Raw genomic sequence first — 21264 nt, 5'->3', positions numbered from 1 at the left:
ATGCTGTGTGTGGTGAGATTTTAATTTTTTATTTATTTATTTTAAATTTACTTGTTTTATACGGAGCACACCAGAATGAATATTCCCTTGTGAACGTGTCCCAACTCATACCTGAATATTTACCTGCTTAAATTATAACCGTTGATGCGATCCAACGGTTACGGTCAATCAGATAAGCAAAGTCTGGACTAAGGCCAACCGTCCATTTTATTTGCAAACAGGTCGTTATAAGTTGAGTTGAGTTGAGCGCCAAAGCAGTCTCTCTCCATCACACACTCCCATGGGCTGCCACGCTGCCTCCTGGCTATGCGCGCCGATGCCCACAGCCACAACCACCACCGGGTCATCCAAATTCTACAAGTCAACTACCATCTTCTGCTGCATCAACAGTCCTGCAGATTCAACGCATCCCTCGCCGTCGGTATCGACTGGCTCCTCCAGCCGCCGGTGGTACAATCCCCTGAAGAAAAGGCCGTTGGATCAGCCACCTGAGATTGTGCGCCATTGGATCGATTCCGATCATCCGTTCCCCTCGCAGGGTATATTTGGCTGTTGTTTGCGTGAAATATAACTTTGTTACTGGTTTATGTTAGTTACTTCCTATCTTGAATTGGAGATTATTAGATAATTTTGGATACAGAGCTTCAGATTGGAGGTAGAATGCGTGCAGGGAAAATTCGGTGAAATTTGGATCCCAAATTGAGAATTTTTTACCAAATTTGGCAATATTCAGATGCGGAGTTGAGAACAATTTGGAAATTTGGCTGAATTCTACCTAAAAATGAGTTCAAATAATTTTGAGTGTTTTTCAATCAGTCATAAATTTGCGACCTTGAAACTCTTGTTCTATTGAAACTGATTCTATATGCTTAAGATGTATTTATAGTTCTGTTGCATGAAACAGGTACAATTGTATTCAAATTGATTTTCCAGTTGAATTCTCATTGTGGCTAATGCTCTGATTTAGTTCTGATGTTGCATGAAATGGATGCAACTTCTGCTGGTTCATGTTGATTATTATTATCATTATTATTTGGTTGAAAATGTGGCATTTAGTAAAAAATGCTCATGTTACTTGTGGTTTATTAATTTTTGCATGCAACAGAAACATTTACAGTTGTGTCATATAACATATTGGGGGATAGAAATGCTTTCAAGCACAGAGATCTCTACTCCAATGTTCCCTTCTCTTACATGAAATGGGACCACCGAAGGAGGGTTATATGCAATGAAATCATTGGATGGAACCCTGATATAGTCTGTCTGCAAGTAAGCTTTTATTTTTCCTTATTGGGTCTCTCTCTCTCTGTCTCTCTATTTTATTGTAATTATTGAAATTCTGACTATGACTTAGAACTTACATAGGTTGGTCTCATCGTGTTAGGAGGTGGACAAGTATTTTGATCTTGTAAGCATTATGGAGAAAGAGGGATATGCTGGTTCTTATAAGGTTGATGTTCTCTTTTTGGTTTATTTTGTTTGTGAAGTCGGTAATTTCAGACACATATAACCAGGCTTGACTCATATACAGTTCAACTGTACAGTTCGTTAGGTCCTAATATCATGTCAACACAAAGGAAATGGATCAAAAGTCAACACTTTTGGCCTTCCTCCTCTTGGCACCTTCAATTTGAATCATAACACTCTACATGCACTTCTTATTATTTTGTAGCATTTGTACCAGTATCATTGTGTGAAAATTTTACCATTAATTTGATAGTCATTGGATCACACAACACTGTAGATGCACTTCTCCTTTCACCCATCCCACTCTAATTTTATGGTAAAGATCCTTCTTTATCTTCCATTCTCATGGATAACCAATCCTAGATAACAAAAATGGTCACTTCAGGTTTTTTTTTTTCCATTAGTTTTCACCACATCCTGATTTTTAACCTTAGTTTATATCACTTGTATTTTTTTTCTAGTCCTGCTGAGCTAGAACCTTTACATTCTAAAATGTCTTCCACAGTTCTAACTTTGATTTGCAAACCAAAACAATATTTTCAGCAAACAACTTTCAGTATAAGACATCTTTGCCAATGCAGATAATAAGGTTCCAGTGTTGATTTTTTATCCAAGCCTATTGTAATTGGAATTCATTTGTTTCCCCCCCAATTCCTCACTCTACTTACCACCTATGATACATGTCCTTGATCACATCAATTTATTTGATTTAAACTCCCTTCTTTCCAAAACTTGCCACATTATCTCCCCCGTAACAAACCATGCACTTTTCTATGAGGCAATGAACGACATTCAGATGTATTTCTGTTTTCTGTAGACATCAATTGCCTAAGCAAGAAAATAGATTCCAAGTTCCATTTTCCTGGCATAAACAAAATTGATTTTCTCATACCATTGTTTCTGATCTTACTCTTTACTCAACCACCTATGCTAAAGTTCTTTATTAACTTAAATAGTAAAACTCTTTATGTTTCTATTTTAGTTCTTTTGATATACTAATTAAACCTGTCATAGGATAAGTGCCAAAACTTCTCTTGATGTTAGTCCAAATCTTTTCTTGATGTTGGTGTGCATGATTTTAGCAACAGTGGAGCTGTGTGCAAGTCAATGCTCATATCATCATGTACAGCTTTTTCAGTTCTAAATTAGTTGTCTGCAATGCTAGAGACGCACTGGAGACACTGTTGATGGCTGTGCTATGTTTTGGAAAGCTGAGAAGTAAGAAAATTATTCTTGTAAATTGTTTTCTTGTTTCTTGGAAAAGTTGGTTGCATTAGGTCAGAAGTAATGAATCCAAACTTCACTTTCTCAGGTTTCGGTTATTAGAGGGAGAGTGCATTGAATTTAAGCAATATGGTCTTCGTGATAATGTTGCTCAACTTTCTCTTTTCGAGGTAGGTCATCAACAATTATTGATATTTCAAGTATTATCCAATTAAATGGTCCTTTTGATTCTTCTAGTCCAGTTTACTACTTTATTTTAATTTTTTTCTAATTTAGAGCCTAAGTAAATGTGAATGAAGTCTTAAGTCTTACCCAGAAGACAGAGTGGCTGCTTCAACAGCCACCCTAAAACTAAATAAACTTATGCATGATCCCATCATTATCAAAGTTCAAGGTTATAACTTTTCTGCATTCTAATTGAAAATTGATAGTTTTGTTCATTTAATTTTGTAGATATTAAAAGATGAATTTTATTTTTTTTTTTCTCCTGCATGCTGCATAAGAATCCTCAACTTTGTACCTTCTATCAACTAATTTTTCATCCCAGGATTGCTGAAGGGGCAGCTTTCTTAAATGATGAACTGTATTCCCATAAAGTTTGGGAAGCAACATACAGTTTACTAAATTGGATGAACTTGTTAAATTCATTCATGTAGATTATGACCTTAAATGGTTTTAAAAAGTTGCAGTTTTGTGCATGTAAATGCAGTTCATCTCAATGGAGGCTGATGCATGCTCAGTTTCCCTACTACCCCATACAAAATACAACCCATGTTTCATTGTTCACTTTCCAAGCTGTTTCTTGCTAGAGCTTTTAGAGAACAAGCCAAAATAGGAAAGCCCATACAAACTACAAGATATCTACATCATGTAACTGAAAACTTAAAATGAGAGCAAGAAGTTATCATTTTGTTGTTGATCTACCTTTGAGACTTAAAGAATGATGGGAATCTTCTCAGTCAGTTTAATGTCTATTTTGCCAGCTGTTGGAGGTCTGATTCTTCAGTATTACATGATCTTGGATGAACTTAAACCATCCAAAACTCAAACTTAATGGGTCTACCACATTAAGTCATGCTTTCACACTGCTTGCCTTGCTAGTTGCATGATGGAGTGTAGGCCTATGATTGACAATCCTCTAAAATACTATGAAGTCATTGCATCTAAATTCTAGCCTATTATTTATGTTCATGAAATTAATTTGCTCCAGATTCTCTATAACAGTACTTCCTATTTCAACATGATTATTATGGTTTTATGTTTATTTGTCCATCCATTCCATATCTTACTTCATCCTATGCAGGCAGATGTGTGAAGATGAATCAAGAAAGCTGTTGGTTGGTAACATACATGTGCTGTATAACCCAAGCCGAGGGGATGTTAAATTAGGTCAAGTGAGTCCTTTTGCATTTTTATGCAATTTTTTCTGCATTATCCATATGGTGAATTAGGTATAGTTCTTTACTGATTATCTCTTAATTATACCAAATTTCTTGAAGTGCATCTAAAATTTAACAATCAAGTAGTTCCCCCCAAAATTTAATTTGTGCAGTAACCACAGTAGAGAATTTTAAGTTGTAAAGAAATTATTATTTTTTATTTAAAGTAAAATTGTTTCTACAAAGCTATTTATTAACAAACAACAAAATCAGACAATATTCAAGAAATCAAATGTTATGACCAACATATATTTATATGACGTCTGTATTATTTGTATTGCATGGTATTTGGTTTTCTTTTCTTTTCTTTCTTTCCCAATAAAGGTAGAACTAATGAGATTAGAACCTTATGCCTAACAGTTTGTCACAGCCATGGAGTAGTCCATTGGTAGCCTGTTAGTAGAAGTTCATTTGCTAAACCAATTACAGAATTCTTCTTTTTATCCTGACTCCTTATATACCTGAAGGCTTATACATGCTACAAAACTTTAAGATAAGGAAACTGCAGTTTGCAGTTCAGCCTCTTATTGTTTCTTTCATCTTTAGGTTTTGTCCAATGCTCTGCAGCAGTTCACTCATGAACTTTACTATTGAACTGTTCTATTCTTTAGATCCGTTTTTTATCATCAAGGGCACATATCCTCTCAGAGAAATGGGGTAATGTCCCTGTTGTTCTTGCTGGTGATTTCAATAGTACTCCTCAGGTGCGATATTTATTGATGGACTTGCATTTAGTTTTCATATTCTTGTGGTATTTTGCCTCTCATATTAGTAGAATGTAATTCTTTTCTTTACTAATTGACAGAGTGCAATGTACCAATTCTTGTCATCATCTGAGGTAAATATCTTTAAGTTAATCCTTTTTCTTGGTTATAGAAATTCATTATCTAGATACCAAGAGGAATCAGCATCATTTTATACAAACCATGCAGTTCACACTTGGCATCCTCGCTTAAAATTGGATGTAATTGATTTTTTTTTCCTATTTGCAGCTAAATATCATGTTATATGACAGAAGAGAGCTTTCTGGTCAGAGAAATTGTCATCCTGCTCAAGTTTTTGATGTTGAAAGAGAAATATCAAGTTCCTTTATTTTGATGGACAGGTATACATTCTTTCCCAGTCATTTTTGGCAATTTTGTCTTCTGAGCGCATTTCTTTCCATGTTTATTGGGTTGATACACACCTTTAAGTCAAACAATCAAGGATTAGAAACTAGTTTATTTATTCACTTCAGCTTAAGCAGTGTGAAAGATTTGGTTTCTTTATATGGGAGGGTTGCTGTGCACTTCCTAAGTTTATTCTAATAATGTGACATTAGGTTTCCAGCATTTAAAAGTCCCATTCCCTTAGCCTTTTATTCTCTCAAGTAATTTTTACCTTTTGGTGGGAAGCAAAATTGGTTTTAGGTTTTTCTTTGTTACCAGAGATGGATTAGATAAGCTTTATTCCAATGGTTATTTGAAGCCAACAAAAACATTTTGATAACTCTTGGTGACCTTTGGACTGACATTTGCACTATTTCCATTTCATATATTTTTCATGTGTTATGAATCTGATGCCACATAGGATATTGAGATCTTTGAACTCGATAAATTTTCAAGTCTTGTGCTTGAAACTAGGGATAAAAAAAGGTGAAAAGGCCATTACCTGTTGCTAGTCCATGAAGGAATGGCCCTATAGGGAGTGTGGATGATATCCTAATCTCAGGCAGCCTTACATGAAGTGGCTACTCTCAAAATCAGACCAGCAGTCAGCAATGTTTACCATCATACCAGATAATAGTTCATGTTGAAACTAGGAATGATGATGGATTTTTTTCAATTTGAAATTTGATGTTTTGAAACTCTTAATTTACTAGCCTATTGTTACCTTCTTTCAATTTCTCTCTCTAATTGCTATTTTCTTTTCTCTTGCTACTTTATGATTGTGTGTTATGTTTATTTTTATAAGAAGACATATTGTCACAACTGAAGGCTTATCCTTCACATTGTTCCTCATTTCAGGCGGTGCAAGTTCTTCCTTTGATAGCTATATTAAAGTATATGCTTGAATGCTCTCGTTTCAGGTTTTTGAAAGGTTGTTGGACAGATGAGGAGGTTAAAGTGGCAACTGGCAATGCTGATTGCCATGTTGTTGTGCATCCTTTGAAGCTTAAGAGCTCCTATGCCACAGTGAAGGTATTGAGACTTTTTTCTTTGACTCTCTAGTAGTTTATTCTTGCCATTTTTTATATAGATATATATGTTGTTTTTTTTTAATGATTTTTTTTTTAACTTCAATATATTTTCAGAGTTCGACAAGAACAAGGGGCTTCAATGGTGAACCTTTAGCTACCTCCTACCACTCAAAGTTCCTTGGAACTGTTGACTATTTGTGGTAATTAGTTTTGCTGAAAAGTTTCAATTGATATAGTAATGGTGGTGGTTGTCAGATGATAAATAATCAGATTGATTGTACTTGATACAGGTACTCAGATGGTGTTGTACCTACCAGAGTTCTGGATACTCTTCCAGTTGATATTCTGCGGGGATTGGGTGGCCTTCCATGCAGGGTAAGAATAATGTTGATTCTCCTGTCAGTTTCTGTTCAACTTTGAAATTTTTTGCATGATTAATTTGATATGAACACATGCACATCAACTGGATTATTGAGGTTCTCTTTTCTGGAATTTTACCAAGAAGAATGGCATCCACCCCAATGTATGCTTTATGCTACAGAAGCTTGGCTACTTAAGAAAAAAGATTTCAAATGAAGATTTTTAAAACAGAAAGGAAAGATAGAGGGCACCGCATCTATGAGGAGGTAGAGGTGGCACTGAGGATAAAAATAAGAGAAAGTTATCTGGTTGGATGTGGTATGGACCTCTTAGTGAAAGCCAATGAATACAGCGAAAAGGAGTGATTTGATTTAGAAGGCATCAGAAGGAGCAAGCTAAGGCAAAAAAGAATGTAGTTCAAGGTTTTGAGAAATAGATATCAATAAATGGCATTTCCTAGAGCTGACTTGAAAAATGACAGACGATAATGATTGAAATAGCCTACGCGCTGCAATTGAGATATATGACTTTAATGTAATCAATGCTAAATGGTGGTTATCAACATCAGGATTAACAATTTGCTGGGATGACTAAAAAACTCTTTTTCTCTGGATATTATCTAAGTGGATTCCTCTGTTTTCTAAATAGTTAGCACAAGATATCTTCAATTTTATGGGGAGAACCTGCATCTGGTTTCATTTTAGTGCAGAAAGTCTCTCTCTCGGTTATTCACATCTTACAAACAGGGGCTTTAATGTAATCAATGCTAAACGGTGGATATCAGCCTCAGGATTAACAATTTGCTGGGATGACTAAAAAACCCTTTTTCTCTGGATATCATCTAAGTGGATTCCTCTGTTTTCTAAATAGTTAGCACAAGATATCTTCAATTTTATGGGGAGACCTGCATCTGGTTTCATTTTAGTGCAGAAAGTCTCTCTCGGTGTTATTCACATCTTACAAACAGGTTCCCTATTTGTAGCTGATACTGAACTTCTCTCTCTCTCTCTCTCTCTCTCAGTTACTCACACCTTACAAACAGGTTCCTTGATTTGTAGCTGATACTACTCTATAGGTGCCTTTTAATGTGTTTCCAAAAATGATTAACAATGTGGTGCACGTATATGTATATGATTAACAATGTTTTCCCATTATTATGCAGGAAGTGGGAAGTGATCACTTGGCTCTGGTTTCTGAGTTTGCCTTCGCACAAGGCACAGAAGAAGGAAACAATATGACATCTATGGTAACCTAAGATGTAGCCTTCCCAACATCTGAAGAAGATGACAATGGAACATTGATGTAGCAGAGGTATGGTGCTTCAGCATAAGAATTTTAAAAGGGGTAGTTAAACTCATTAGGAAAATCATTGAATGTAAGTCATTCTGTAGGGATATGTTACAAATATAATTCTTTTAGCTTTATGCTTCAAATAAGCTGACTTTGACAACTTCATTGGTTCAGCTAAACTTTGGATTAAATTAAGATACTGTTATTGAAACATCGCCATCATCACAGTGCTTGTTGGTTTGACTGTTAATACGCCTTTTTTCCGATCAAATATAATGTACAATAATAAGGGAAGCGCTAAAAGGGCAAATCACCCACTTTTAGAAGAGGGAAGAAGCTAAGGGCCAACCACCAGGCCAAAACAACCCACTTGCCCACCATCACTAAGGCATCCGATATCAAGAACAATAAGAAACCCTTCTGGAGAGACTCCTCAAATCAACAAAATAGAGACATTCAATTTGATTTCTAGGCAAATTTGGTCTCTCTCACCTTCATAGCAATACTTGCTTTCTGTTGAGACTGAAGATTATAATATACTTACAGTTCTCCATACAATCTGTTCGCTTTTCTTGGTCTGAGCTCCTTCTGTCATGCATGAACACAAATGCTGGGTTTCTGGGAACAAAGCTAGGGGATTCAGTTTGAAATTAAAGTATACAGAATACACATTGAAATTCTGAATGACCGCTGAGTTTGAGTGGTTCCGACCTGCTGTAGACAGATTTATGATAGCTTTGCATGCAACTAATACTTAGTGGAAGTGATTCTCGTTTAGCAGCCATCCGGCATTTTATTTTGCAGAGTGGCATTTTAGGTTTAATAATCGGCAAAGGCAATGAATTCTGACCCATCTTAGGTCATCCCCGACTCAGTCTGTCAATTGCACATTCATCTTGAGATGCTTGTTATCTACACAGAATGATCACTGTGAACAACATCAATCTCCCATTTGAAGTGAAAAGGATCTGGAATCTAAAATACCTAGAAAAAAAACAGAAAAAGAAAATAAAAATGAACCCAAAACACAAAATCGTCCATGATTCATATCTAAACCAGTCCCTTCGGAAATATTCAGTCAACCTTCACATATCAATGTCTCAATGGATCCTAATTCCTAAAAGGACATCATCAGTCCAACCTCTTAACCCTCATGCCTTCAACTTAACCAGTTTTTTCATATTTTGGATTGGCTAGGAGCAAACACCAAACTCAGGGTTCTCTTGAACTGCACTTGTCATTCTTGAATGCCAGGACGAGTAGATGGAGACCTATGGAGCTGCAAGGAGTTTTGGGACCCAAAGAGATTTTCCTTTGTATTTTCTGGAATACAACTTTCAAGATCATACCTAGAACATTTAGATAAATGATTTTTTTCCACAACATTTTCAATCATTCAACATTCATTTGATATGAAAGTGTACTTGTGGAAGAATGAAATTAGGGAAGTTGTGATTTTGTAGAAGAGTAGGTAATCAAGATCAAAGGGATTTATTTTAATTGAGTTAGAAAAGTTTCTAATTTAGGTGTTAGGATTTTTGGTATATATATATATATATGTGAGTCTCTATAGAAATGAATAATATAAACCTCAAAACAGCAATTAGTGAACAGAAGTACATCCAACCCACTATAAACCTCAAAACATATCAAGGCAGATGGCTGTCCCCACTAAATAACTCTAGAGATCTAGTACACCTCCCTGCCAAAGAGATGGGAGATACAGGAGTGAAGAATCCCCTTCCACAAGAAGGCTTGTTACACCTAAGCCAGCAGCCATGTTATAACCTTCTCATATTGTTAAAACATCAGCATCAACAGCCATCAATGTGCCAGTTGAAGATTGTGGTGCATGTGTTAAGAAAGTTAAAGAAGAAGAAAAGAGATAAGCACTAGCCAAGCACACATAAATTATATAAACGCATGGAACTCCTTTTCCTACGAGGAAAATGAATCTCTTTCCCAACAAGAATAGGGCTTTTTCTCCTAATAGGAGTATGAATTCCACTATAGCAGCTATAAGAAATAGGAATTGACAGAGAAGAAAACTACTAAAATCAATCCTAATAAAATAAGACTGAATAGGACCATACTCTGCTAGACTAATTCATTCCAACAATATGAAAATTACAAAACCAGCCTTGATTAAATATATATCCTAAACCTAAACAAACTATATAGGGTCCTAAGAGGAAGTCAAGTTCTCATTTGTGTCCAAACTAAGGCTTGGACATTAGAACCAGTCTTCCCAGTTCTCTTGTGAGTCTTTAAAAGGTGTCCAAAAATACTCCCATCAACTGCACAATGCCCAATCACCCTCTGTTTGTAAAGCACAACCACTAAAATTCAACTTAAGGCTATCACATGGAGGAGACTGTAGACATAAAACAAGGATCTTCCTGTAGCAACTTGGGCAAATAACTTTCCCATCCAGAGATAGTAAAAGGGGTCCCAAGAAACTCTTTGGTCAAAAACAACCAGAGGGATGTGAAACAAAATTATTTCAAGGATTGAAACCTGTCCTCTAAAGTCTTAAAGTTTTGCTCCCAGTATATCGCCATAACCAAAGCAAATATCACACATTTCCACATAACTCTACTCCTTCCTCTCTGAAAAAAACCTCAAAAAGGGATAATAAACATGCTAGCAACATCTTTATAGATCATATTAACAGAGTTCTGGTGAACCTGTAAGAAGCTCTGGACTTATAGCTATGTTTTGTTAAATCTGAATTACTTCAGTGATGATCCTGTTAAAGCTGTATCCAAATTAGATAAAGAAACTCCATTTATTAATCCTGGATCGTGTATTGTTTCCTAATCTTGAAGTTTCTAGCAAGATTTATATTTATCTGCTGTGGACTGGATAAGAGTTTATGGTAGTTGGAATCTTAATTAAATTCTTCTCAGCTTTAGGCCATCAACCCAGCTGCCTCTATATATCCATATACATTTATAACTCCTACCCTGAAGGCCTAGGAAAGTTGGGTGTAGTCCACATGACTATTTTTTTCTTCCCTTTTTGTAGAGATTCATAGCATTTAGTTGCTGTGAATATTAATATCTCTTCAAATGTTATTTATTCCAACCTTAATATTTGGTATCAGTTTTTAGTTGACATTATAATAGTTCAGTCTTGTTTCAAGTATTAAATTTCCAAACAGAGCCACCATTTTCAACCACTGGTGTAACTTACCATCAGTTACCCTATTTTTTGTCCAGGCAATAAAAAGATAGGTTTGTTGTTGTTGTAGTATGTGGCTCGTATTGAGTGAAAGACATATGGAGAAAAAAAAAAGGGGCAAATGCCGGAGTGGTGTGGAGCAATTACCATTCAAGCTTGTATTTTTATTGTTGAAGGCAAACGATAGGTTGGAGGGGGTGCAGGGGGGGAACGCCCCCTATGGTACGATTTAGGGGTATTTTTGGAATTTTATTACCTGAATGTTAATATAAATACCCTTTTATGTAACCCTAATTTGTGATATAGTGAAAATCTTCTTCCCTGTTCTCGTGGATGTAGGCAATTTGCCGAACTACGTTAAATTCGTGTGTTTTTCTTTTCGTTTTTCTCTAATTTTTCACCAAGAATCGTTGCAAGAAAAATCAACAGTTTTTTCACATATAACAATCTGATGTCATTTCATGAAGAACCCTAATGCTTAAAGAATGCTAATAAAGGAGAAAACGCGATTGAAATTTCAATAATTTTTTTTAACTGGATGTATTCAACTGTTTCATCACCAAACCAATGAGTGCTCTCGTATAATTCCTATTGCATGAACCAGAGTATAAAGGAAGCAACCAGAATATATCCGCCTTTGTCAAAATGCATATCTATTTGCACTGGGGAATGTTGAATGTCTTCGAGCCAAAACAGTGAGAGTTGTCTCTTTGTCGATATCTTTGGTTATAGCTAGTCTTGGGTGTTAAGGCCTCGCGTTACCAAGACCACTGCAGCTGCCAAATGGACACGCTTCCTCAACCGAAGATGGTACTTCCTTCATTTGACCTGCAAAAGATGTCCAAACAGGGGGTCCGGACACACCCTCTGATGGTTTTGTTAGCTTTTCTCTTTAACATCTTTTTATTCTCACTTGGCCCTCTTTTTTTAGGAAAGAATGCTTACCTCCTTTTACTGTGTAAGGGCCTTTTATAGTGTTAAGAGCTTTGTTCCCTTTAATGGTGGGAAGACTTTTTGGCTTGTAATGATAGTGCTAAGATGGTGGCAGGGTCATCATTATCATGTAGGCGGCTGCCAGAGATTGTGGGAGGGATGACTTGTCGTCATCTTGTCTTTTCGCTCTGTAGGCGGCGCAGGACAGGTCGTGACAGGTCGCCTGAAGTGACCTAGGAGGGTCCCGTCAAGCATGCTTTTAGTAGTATGAATAATGATGGCCCGCAAAACGCGGTCAAGACTTTTGTTTAAGGCGCTAGCCACTGAGTCCAGACAGGACCTCTAGACAAGGGAGGTGTGGATAGCACACCGGTCCCATGGTCATCCGGATGAAGGGTTGGAAGTGCCACGTGTCAGGCCTGTGCAAATTCGGACAAAGGGTCGGGCGTGCCATGTGTCCAATGAAGGAGTGCTCTGTGAGGCTGCAATGTGTGCGTTCAGGGGTGGTCCCTACATTAGGCACTTCCATAGAAGTTTCAATGCAATGCCTGTAAATTTAACCGATCAAATTCTCAGAGTGGTTTTCACTACTCATGATTATATTGCACATGCACATGCACATGCATGCTTACCATACATATCAGCTGTAATTGCAATAGTAAGAAGTGTAGCACCGTTATAATTGTCTGGCTCAGGCGCTAGCATTTCCACAGGTGTGAGCTTGTAAAGATATTGTGTCATATCTTCATTGTGTCTGTAAGCAGCCACCACAACTGGGAAGAAACCATTTTCATTTTTGATACTCAGCAATTTTCTATTTTTGTCAACCCTGGCCTTTGCAATTTTTACGTTTCCAACTGCTGCTGCATAGGTAAGGGTCGTATCACCATCATGGCTTTTAATTTCTAAGTCTTCTTGATCCATACCATCAACAAGGTCATAATTAAACAATCCGCCAACGTGCAACAAGTATTGCAAGATGGAGATGAGTCACTCCTAATGATGAGATTATAGATCTCCTTGCCTGAGGATCGTTATCAAGAAAGCTCTTGACTTCCACTCGTTTACCATAATGAATTGCCTTGCACAGGGGCAAGTAATTAGAGTAGTCACATGTGGTCCTCCCCATCAAGAATATCTCATCTGGTTATTGACCATGAAAAAAGAATTGTGCAAAATAATTTAGTCACAATTGTTTCCTAGATTACAGCACCAATAATAGAATCATCCAAACCAATTTAGTCTGGGAAGAATAAAAGGAATTGATTGAAAGCAAGAAGAGTTTGATTTTAAGAGTTCTTTGTTTAATGTCTCAAGTACTTTATTTTATCAGGGGAGTTTGAAGGTTGTTGATGAAGATGCTGTTGGAATTTTTTATGTGTGGACTTACATAATCAATGTGATAATGTCATAAATCAATGTTATTTTATTTTTGCATTGTGGCTCATAATGGGACTGGACACATATTGTTGATTGATTTTTTATGGGCTCACCCTAATTCACATTACTGGCCCATTAAGTCAAAGTGGTCTAAATAATATATGTAATATATGATATATATATATATATATATATATATATATATATATATAAGAGCAAATGAAGGCTTTTTTTTTTTGGAGTTGAAAAAGGGCACGAACTGCACACTCGTCTTTAGAGCACATACAGACTGAATTTTGAGTGAAGAAAGAGAAGAGCTCATTGAACCCAAATTTTCACATCATCACGAAGTGAGCATATTCTTGGACATATACCAGTGGAGCACGAAAATGGTTTTTCATGACATTAATCAAGGTGAACATTTTATTTATTGTTATTTAATGCATGTTTTAATGTCTACATGTGATCCTATGTCATTTAAAATTTTCATAAGATGAAAGATAGATATAAGAGATAATGAAAGGAGGCTTCAGCCATGGAAGCTTTCTTGGAGCTTGAAAGCAACATATAAGATTACACGGAAAAAATAGAGGCCTAAAGGGTATATATATATATATATATAATTTTTATATATTTTAAAAAAATTATTATACCCATACAAGCACCATTCGTATTCACCATTTTTATCATCCATTTATCGCCCCACATGAGGGGTGAGAATGTGATTTACACCTTGTATTTTCTTATATTTTTTTATTAAAAAAAAAAAGGTTATTGCATCTCTTAAAAGCCACGACACGTCTTTCTAAACTTTTTAAGAATAAATTTAAAAAAGATATTATGATATCATCGTAGGCATTTTTAAGCTAATGTAAATAATATTTTTAAACATTTTAAATAGACCTAAAAAATCGATACTATCAATAATATTTTTGTGAGTGTTTAGCTAGGTTGGCAATTCCGGACAAAATTCCTAAGTGTCCCCTAACTCGGCTTTCCTATTCCTATTCGTACTATTTGACTTTGAAGACTAAGACTTTGCTAAGAGGCCAAGGTATGTAGTCGAGTGTGGAGTGATTGGATGTGAATCGACCCGGTTTTTAATCTTTAAATGTGTTAGAAAGTTGGGAAAAATGGTTTTTGGTGCAAGGCTTTCATTCCTCTATTTCTGGATCGATCCAAGTGTAGGGGTGGATCTATCCAACTAATGTTTTTTTATCAAATCTTAGCCATTAGATTAAGGGTTTTTTTTTACACTTTAAAAACCAATCTTCTCTTATTTTCTGGTGTGAGAGACTGCAAAAAACGTGGGGAGAGCAGCCACACTCCAAGTGTTCTTCATTTTCTCATTTTTGCTTTCCTAATTTGGGGTTTTTGATTGCAAAGAAAATCCACTTCTCTTAATGTTTTCCAAACTAGTTTGAAATAGATTTTCTTGAGCAATAAATGGGTTGATTCATTCCTTCATTCACATCTCAATCTCTCATTCTATTTGGGTTTGGGTGCATACCCATTTTTCTTCTTGTGTGGATTCAAGAAGAGGCCGGGATTGAGCTTGGTGCGTACTCCAAGTGTGCTCCGAAAGAAGAAGAGAGAAGCTGAAAATGAAGGTACTAGTCAAGTAGTCCAGGAAGGATTGGTTGGCTTGAGCTAGGTAAAACCTTGTACTTAGTTTTTATTCTTCGTAATGGAGTTTTTCAATTGGTGATAGGTCCGTGGTTTTTTATCTCTTTGGAGGTTTTCCACGTTAAAATCCGGTGTTCATTGTCTCTTTCTCTCACTCTACATTTTGATTTATTTTTTAGGAGTGTTGAAGCATTTGCATGTGTTTTGCATTGATAAATTATTGGGAGAGTGTTGATGCATGCATTCTTGCTTGTGGATGTTATGATTTGTTGAAAAGTTGTTGGAAGAAAAGTTTCTTGACATTAAGATGGTCTAAGGTTAGGTAATATTTGTTGGGAGAATTTCAAAATTGTTATAAAACACCTATTCACCCCCACCCCCAGGTGTATTCCATTATTGAGATTCACATTTTCAATTTTTATACTATTTAAAAATATGTTGATAATGTTAGCAATGTTTTAAAATTTTCTAAAAAATAAGTTTAACAACACGAGTTTTTTAAAGTTCACTCCCTGACAATATTATTATTATGTCAATGAAAATTTTCAATACAAATATGTTAATTCAATAACTCAAAAATAAATCAATTAACATAATGATAAACGAGATTTTATCGTGATTCAGTTAATAATGTCTACATTTATAAATGACAAAAAAATCTTAAGGTAGAACCAAATACAATTATTTTATTCTTAAAACATCTCATATTTTTCGACTCCTTATATCTACATCATGAATCATGAGCTCCTAATTTCATTGGTATTTTTTGTTCTTCCTCATCTCTATTCACCTTTTATAATTTGTATAAACTTATTCTCATCTCATAATATTTTCCTATCATCATCTATAATATTTATATAAATATTTTCAACAACTTTCCTTATAAAATAAGGAAATTTAATATTACTTATTTAAAAAAAAAATTGATACAATATTCTTAAAAAAAAAAAAAAAAAAAAACCAATTTTTTTGAAAAAATATTTCTTCCTCCAAGTAATTTAGCAATCAATGCACGTAAAATGGCATGTATGAAAAGTTTCAGACCACTTTTTTTTTATAAGTAGAACATGACTTATGAATAGAAAATTCATTCCACTTTCTAATTATAAATTCATTTTTCATGAAAAATAAAACTTAATTAATCATTTTTCATGACTTATGTACAAAATTTAATTAATTCAATTCCATTTTGATTCCTATTCTCTCGTGCCAAATTGATCGAAAATGCAACCATTTTCTATGTAGATGTAGGATGGCAAAATTGAAGTGCTTACCGCAAGCTTTCTCCTCCTCTATTATTGTCTGCTTATCTTCTGCTCTAGCTATGGAAAGAGTGCTAATGTAGAAAGAAGAGGAGGACTCTTTGAAGTACGTAAACAGTGAAAAGCAGCGTCAATAAATGGCCTTGTGATGAAAAGTGGGATTGATTTTCTCACTTTTCAAACACGAGGGGCCGATTCCAAAGATTTCACGCTCCCGTGGGGCGGGAAATTTCTGTGCTTAGGACACGACTGCAAACTGAAAGTCAAAAACATAAATAAACAAATGAACGGGTTATTCGATTAAAATAATAAGTAAAAACCTAATTTATATACATTTATTATTTTCTTATAAAAATAAAAAACTTATATATAAATACTTGAAATGATAAAAAATATTTATATAAAAATAAATAATTTTTCAAAAAAGATTAAATCCATAATTTGATGATCATTTCAAAAAAAAAACAGGATTACACTATTATAAACGTTCAATCATGAAAAGTTTGTAGGTACGGATTTGGTATTGAATAATTTCCATGATTGAACGTGTGTAATAATATAATCAAATTTACAAACTTTCCATTATTAAACGTGTGTAATAGTGTAATAAAAAAATTAGGTGAAATCGGTGAGATGAAATTATTAATTCTATGTTATTGGATTAATATTATAGGGTATTGATTGTTAGGAATTGAAGGAAAATTTTATATTCTCAATTTTATCAATTTTACAAGAAAAGACTAGTTTTAGCGCGTATTATATTCTAGCATGATCAACTATTTTTATGATCGAGTGACTCTCTATTGAATTAAGATGAAGTTGTTTTCTAATATACCTCATATAAAAAATAAAGATATTAGTGAAAAGTTTGATTTGTCAATTAGTCGATGAAATTGAATGATTGATTGATTGACTTATTGGGTATAAATAAATAAGATTAAAGTCTAAATAAATAAGTGAAAGTATAAAAAAAATGAAAAATAATAAGACCTAAAATACATGTGTGACACAATGTGATTGGTACTTACAATTATTTTTTATCTACAAATTTTATAAGAAAAGGCAATGGTTTACGTGTTTGAATTGAGATTGAGTTATCGTTCAATGTACCCATGTAAAAAGAAAGAGATTAGTAGAAAGTTAAGTCATGCTCTAATGGATGAGATTAAGTGACTAATTGAATCATTGGGCATAAACAAATATAATTAAAATATAAAAAAACGAAATTGATGTATAAAAAGAATAGAATAAAAGTACGAAATAATAAAACATAAAATACATAAGAATATGATATGACTAGTTTCGTGTTTTGATGGGTATCAATTTGATACTCTAACGATACCTTCTCATATTTAAGGAAAGAAAATAAAATATTAAGAAAACTAACTTTATCATATTTGATTATATTATGAAAAATAATAAAGAGAATTACATTAATTAAATTTTGCTAAAAATTTATATGTTTTTGTTATTATTAAATTTTTATATAAAATATTTAAAATAAATGAATCACCTTAGGAGTCACTCTACCATCCAATCCAAGAATCTTCATTTTCTTTAGGAGGCATTTTAATATAAATTTAAAATAATAGAAAATTAATTTTTAAATATTGGATGATATAAAAGTACCATGGAGAAGTGCCTTAAAATTCAACGCATGAGTTACGTGACAAAAAATAAATGTTACTTTTAATGATTGGTTCCAAAAATATGTTTGAAATTTTTCCTTTTTCAAACCTTTGTCACGTGAAAGGACTTTGTTTCTAAGGTTGTGTATCGGGAATCCTCCATGAAAAGTAAGAATTTTCCTAAGAAAAAAATGCTATTTAATAAATTAATTAAAATATTCTTAAAGTTAGTTTTATAAAAAAAAATATATATTTTCGGACATTCTTAAAAGCATTATGAATTATATTTGTATCAAATCTTAGCGGTTTAAACACCACTAGAGTGGGTTTTGGTTTTTTTTTTTTTAAATAATTTATATTGCTTTTTTTCTTCAAAATATTTCATTTTTTAAACAATTTTAAATTATTTTAATAACAAAAAATGGTGAAATTTTACACAAATTATAAACCCTAAAGTATATTATAATAATGCATAATTTTTTTTAAAAAAAAAAAAGAGTACAAAATAGAGGTTGGAATTGACTTTAAATATGTCTTAAATGCTTTTTTCTTTGTTAATAACAAACTTCGAAAATAAGATTTTGTCTCAAAATAATTTTAGTCAAAAGTGTTAAATAGAATTAATATTTTAAAATAATATGTAAAATAGTGTGTGATGGATGCAAATATAAATTCTCACCGTAAATTAAACGAAAGAATCCTTATGCTAATTAATCTTAATTTCAATTTATTATTTTATTTTTCATGTTAATTAATTTCAAAAATAATTTTAAAATTTTTAATATTAAAATTTTTATTATTTTTAAAATATTTAAAAAAAAAACTAAAAATACTTTCTAATATGTTATGATCGACATAGTCTCTGATGTAACAGGATGAAAAGAGTACTACTCATCTAAATAAAATAAATAATATAGGCATGGGTCACGTGAGCACAAGCTTCACAAGTAGAAAGTGTGATCCTCGTGGATTTGGTAATTATAAAAATGCAAATTTGACCTTTTGTTATCCCCCAACATTCGTTTTCAAAATAAGTTGGTGTGAAGAGATGGGAGAGATGTTGACGTGAGATCCACCACCGACTTGGACATTTTGGGAAATCGGCTGAGTCTTTTTTTTTTTTTTTTTTAATAACATTAAACTATTAATTACCATTTTTAAAAATTTTGATTTTAAATAAAAATTATTTATTTTATTATAAAATATGAGAATTTATCTGATTATGTGAACTTATGGATAATCATCCATATGGATGTATATCTCTTTGTGACTCCCTATAAAAGATTAATACCTTTAATGAAAATTATTTTATTCTCTTCCTTATTTTCTTTTTCTTTTGCTTTATAATTTTACAACATATCATCAGAGAAATAGAAAGACTCTTCTCTCTTCTTTCTCATAAAAAGGTATGTGATAAACTTATATCATGATTTTCTATTTTATTATCCTTTAATTTCTATTTTCATTTAATTTATTTGAATACATAAATATGTATAATCCCTATAACCAAAAAGTTATGGGGTAAATTATAAATTATAGAGTAAATTCATAAAGAAGTTATGAAAAATATGTGCAATTCCTATAACCAGAAGTTATGGGGAAAATTACAAAATTACAAATACATGACTTAATTATTTATTTTTAATTATTTGGTATAACTGGATGTTATACTAAACAATATTATATATCAAGAAGCTATAAAATAAATAAATAAATGTTTATAATCTGAAGGTATGTATAAATCTATATAATGAAAGTTTATAACTTAAAGCTATGCACAAATTTAAATATTTTCTTGTTATGACAAAGTAATTATGGTCTGAAGCTATGAAATATATTAACTTTTAATTTCTTTTAATTATATTGTGTAACTAGAAGTTACACATAAATATATAAATCTATATAATGAAAGTTTATAACTTAAAGTTATGCACAAATTTAAATATTTTCTTGTTATGACAAAGTAATTATGACCTGAAGTTATGAAAAATATTAACTTTTAATTTTTTTATATTGTGTAACTAGAAGTTATACATAAATAGTCCATAGGTTGAAGCTATGTATAAATTTGAATATTTTATTGAGTTATGTAAAATATTGGCTTTTAATTTTGTACTCACTTATTTTTCACAACATAAATTATGGAAAACAATTTTTATTAACAATTGTTTCACAGCCAGAAGATATGCATACAATTTCTAATTCTCTTGTATAACTAGAAGTTATACAAAACAAAATTGTTAATGAACAACTATGTAACTAGAAGATACATAATTTTGTTATATAATCAGAAGTTATATAAATATTATTATTCATAACCCAAAGTTATGAAAAATGAGAAAATTAATATTCTTTATGTTAATCAAAGGTTATGCCAAAGTTATTAATATATACTTTCTTATAGGTAGAAGTTATAGAGAACAAAATTGTTAACTAACAATTTTGTACAACTTTATGAAATCTATATAACCAAAAGTTATAATGAAATTTATTATAGCCTGAAGTTATGATAATAAGCATATAAACAATATTTATATATTATCAAAATATTAATATTTTGATAATCAAGTTATACAAATAGGTAAGTGTTTGATAGTTTTTATAAATTTTTATTATTAGAAGTTATACCGTTATTAGTAGAAAATTTTACATATAGATATGAAATTTCGGATTGCATAATATTTTTATATTAGAGGTGACAGTTTGGATTTTTTTTTTTTTTTATTCTAGTTGTTTAACACACAATAATCTTTTGATTTAGAAAATTGAGATTCTTTGGATACATGCGAAATATATGACTTGGTCGTATGATTAATAAATTGATTTTACATGTCAATTTTCTTTAAGATATATTTTTATAATTACAAATTTTTGAGTTATATAAAATAATATATATTATTGCATGTTGCCACATATGATATTTTTATTAATGCAATAATTTCATTATCCAAATTAACAAACAAGGCTTATAGGTGAATTTTTATCTATACTACATAATAAAATTCAACTTATTTAGAAATTTGGATAGCTAATAAAATAGAATGTAAGGATTTGTTAGGTAGTAATTATTTTTTAAAATAGTTTTTTGTACTAAAAAAACCCGTAAAAATACGTACATACAAATTTTCTTACAAAAATAAAGTTGTGGGAAAACAATATAAATTTAATAATTTGATAATTTAATAGATAAAAAAGAATTTCGACTACATCATTAAGTTTTCTAACAAAAGTAACTTTTCAAATCTTCTTCAAATATTATTTTTAAAGAATATCTTTTAATTATTTTAAATTTT

At 32.4% G+C, this 21264-nt stretch overlaps 1 protein-coding gene across 1 annotated transcript; it reads left to right on the top strand.

The window, feature by feature from the left end:
• Nucleotides 1-249: 249 nt before the first annotated feature.
• Nucleotides 250-8181, top strand: LOC117905129 (carbon catabolite repressor protein 4 homolog 3). Its single transcript, XM_034818039.1, has 14 exons — nucleotides 250-539; nucleotides 1106-1269; nucleotides 1385-1450; nucleotides 2633-2685; nucleotides 2780-2861; nucleotides 3999-4085; nucleotides 4742-4834; nucleotides 4936-4968; nucleotides 5123-5235; nucleotides 6199-6310; nucleotides 6424-6509; nucleotides 6600-6684; nucleotides 7832-7915; nucleotides 7986-8181. The coding sequence occupies exons 1-14, from the start codon at nucleotides 281-283 to the stop codon at nucleotides 8019-8021; spliced, it is 1353 nt and encodes a 450-aa protein (XP_034673930.1). The 5' UTR covers nucleotides 250-280; the 3' UTR covers nucleotides 8022-8181.
• Nucleotides 8182-21264: the final 13083 nt, after the last annotated feature.

The sequence above is a fragment of the Vitis riparia genome, chromosome 17 (genome assembly GCF_004353265.1).
Source record: "Vitis riparia cultivar Riparia Gloire de Montpellier isolate 1030 chromosome 17, EGFV_Vit.rip_1.0, whole genome shotgun sequence".
NCBI lineage: Eukaryota > Viridiplantae > Streptophyta > Magnoliopsida > Vitales > Vitaceae > Vitis > Vitis riparia.
This window is presented reverse-complemented; position numbering and strand designations above follow the sequence as displayed.

Coding starts and splice junctions, on each gene's coding strand:
- LOC117905129 (XM_034818039.1), top strand. CDS start 281: ATGGGCTGCCACGCTGCCTCCTGGCTATGCGCGCCGATGCCCACAGCC. Junction 6,311..6,423: donor GCTCCTATGCCACAGTGAAG/GTATTGAGACTT, acceptor ATATATTTTCAG/AGTTCGACAAGAACAAGGGG. Junction 6,685..7,831: donor TGGGTGGCCTTCCATGCAGG/GTAAGAATAATG, acceptor ATTATTATGCAG/GAAGTGGGAAGTGATCACTT.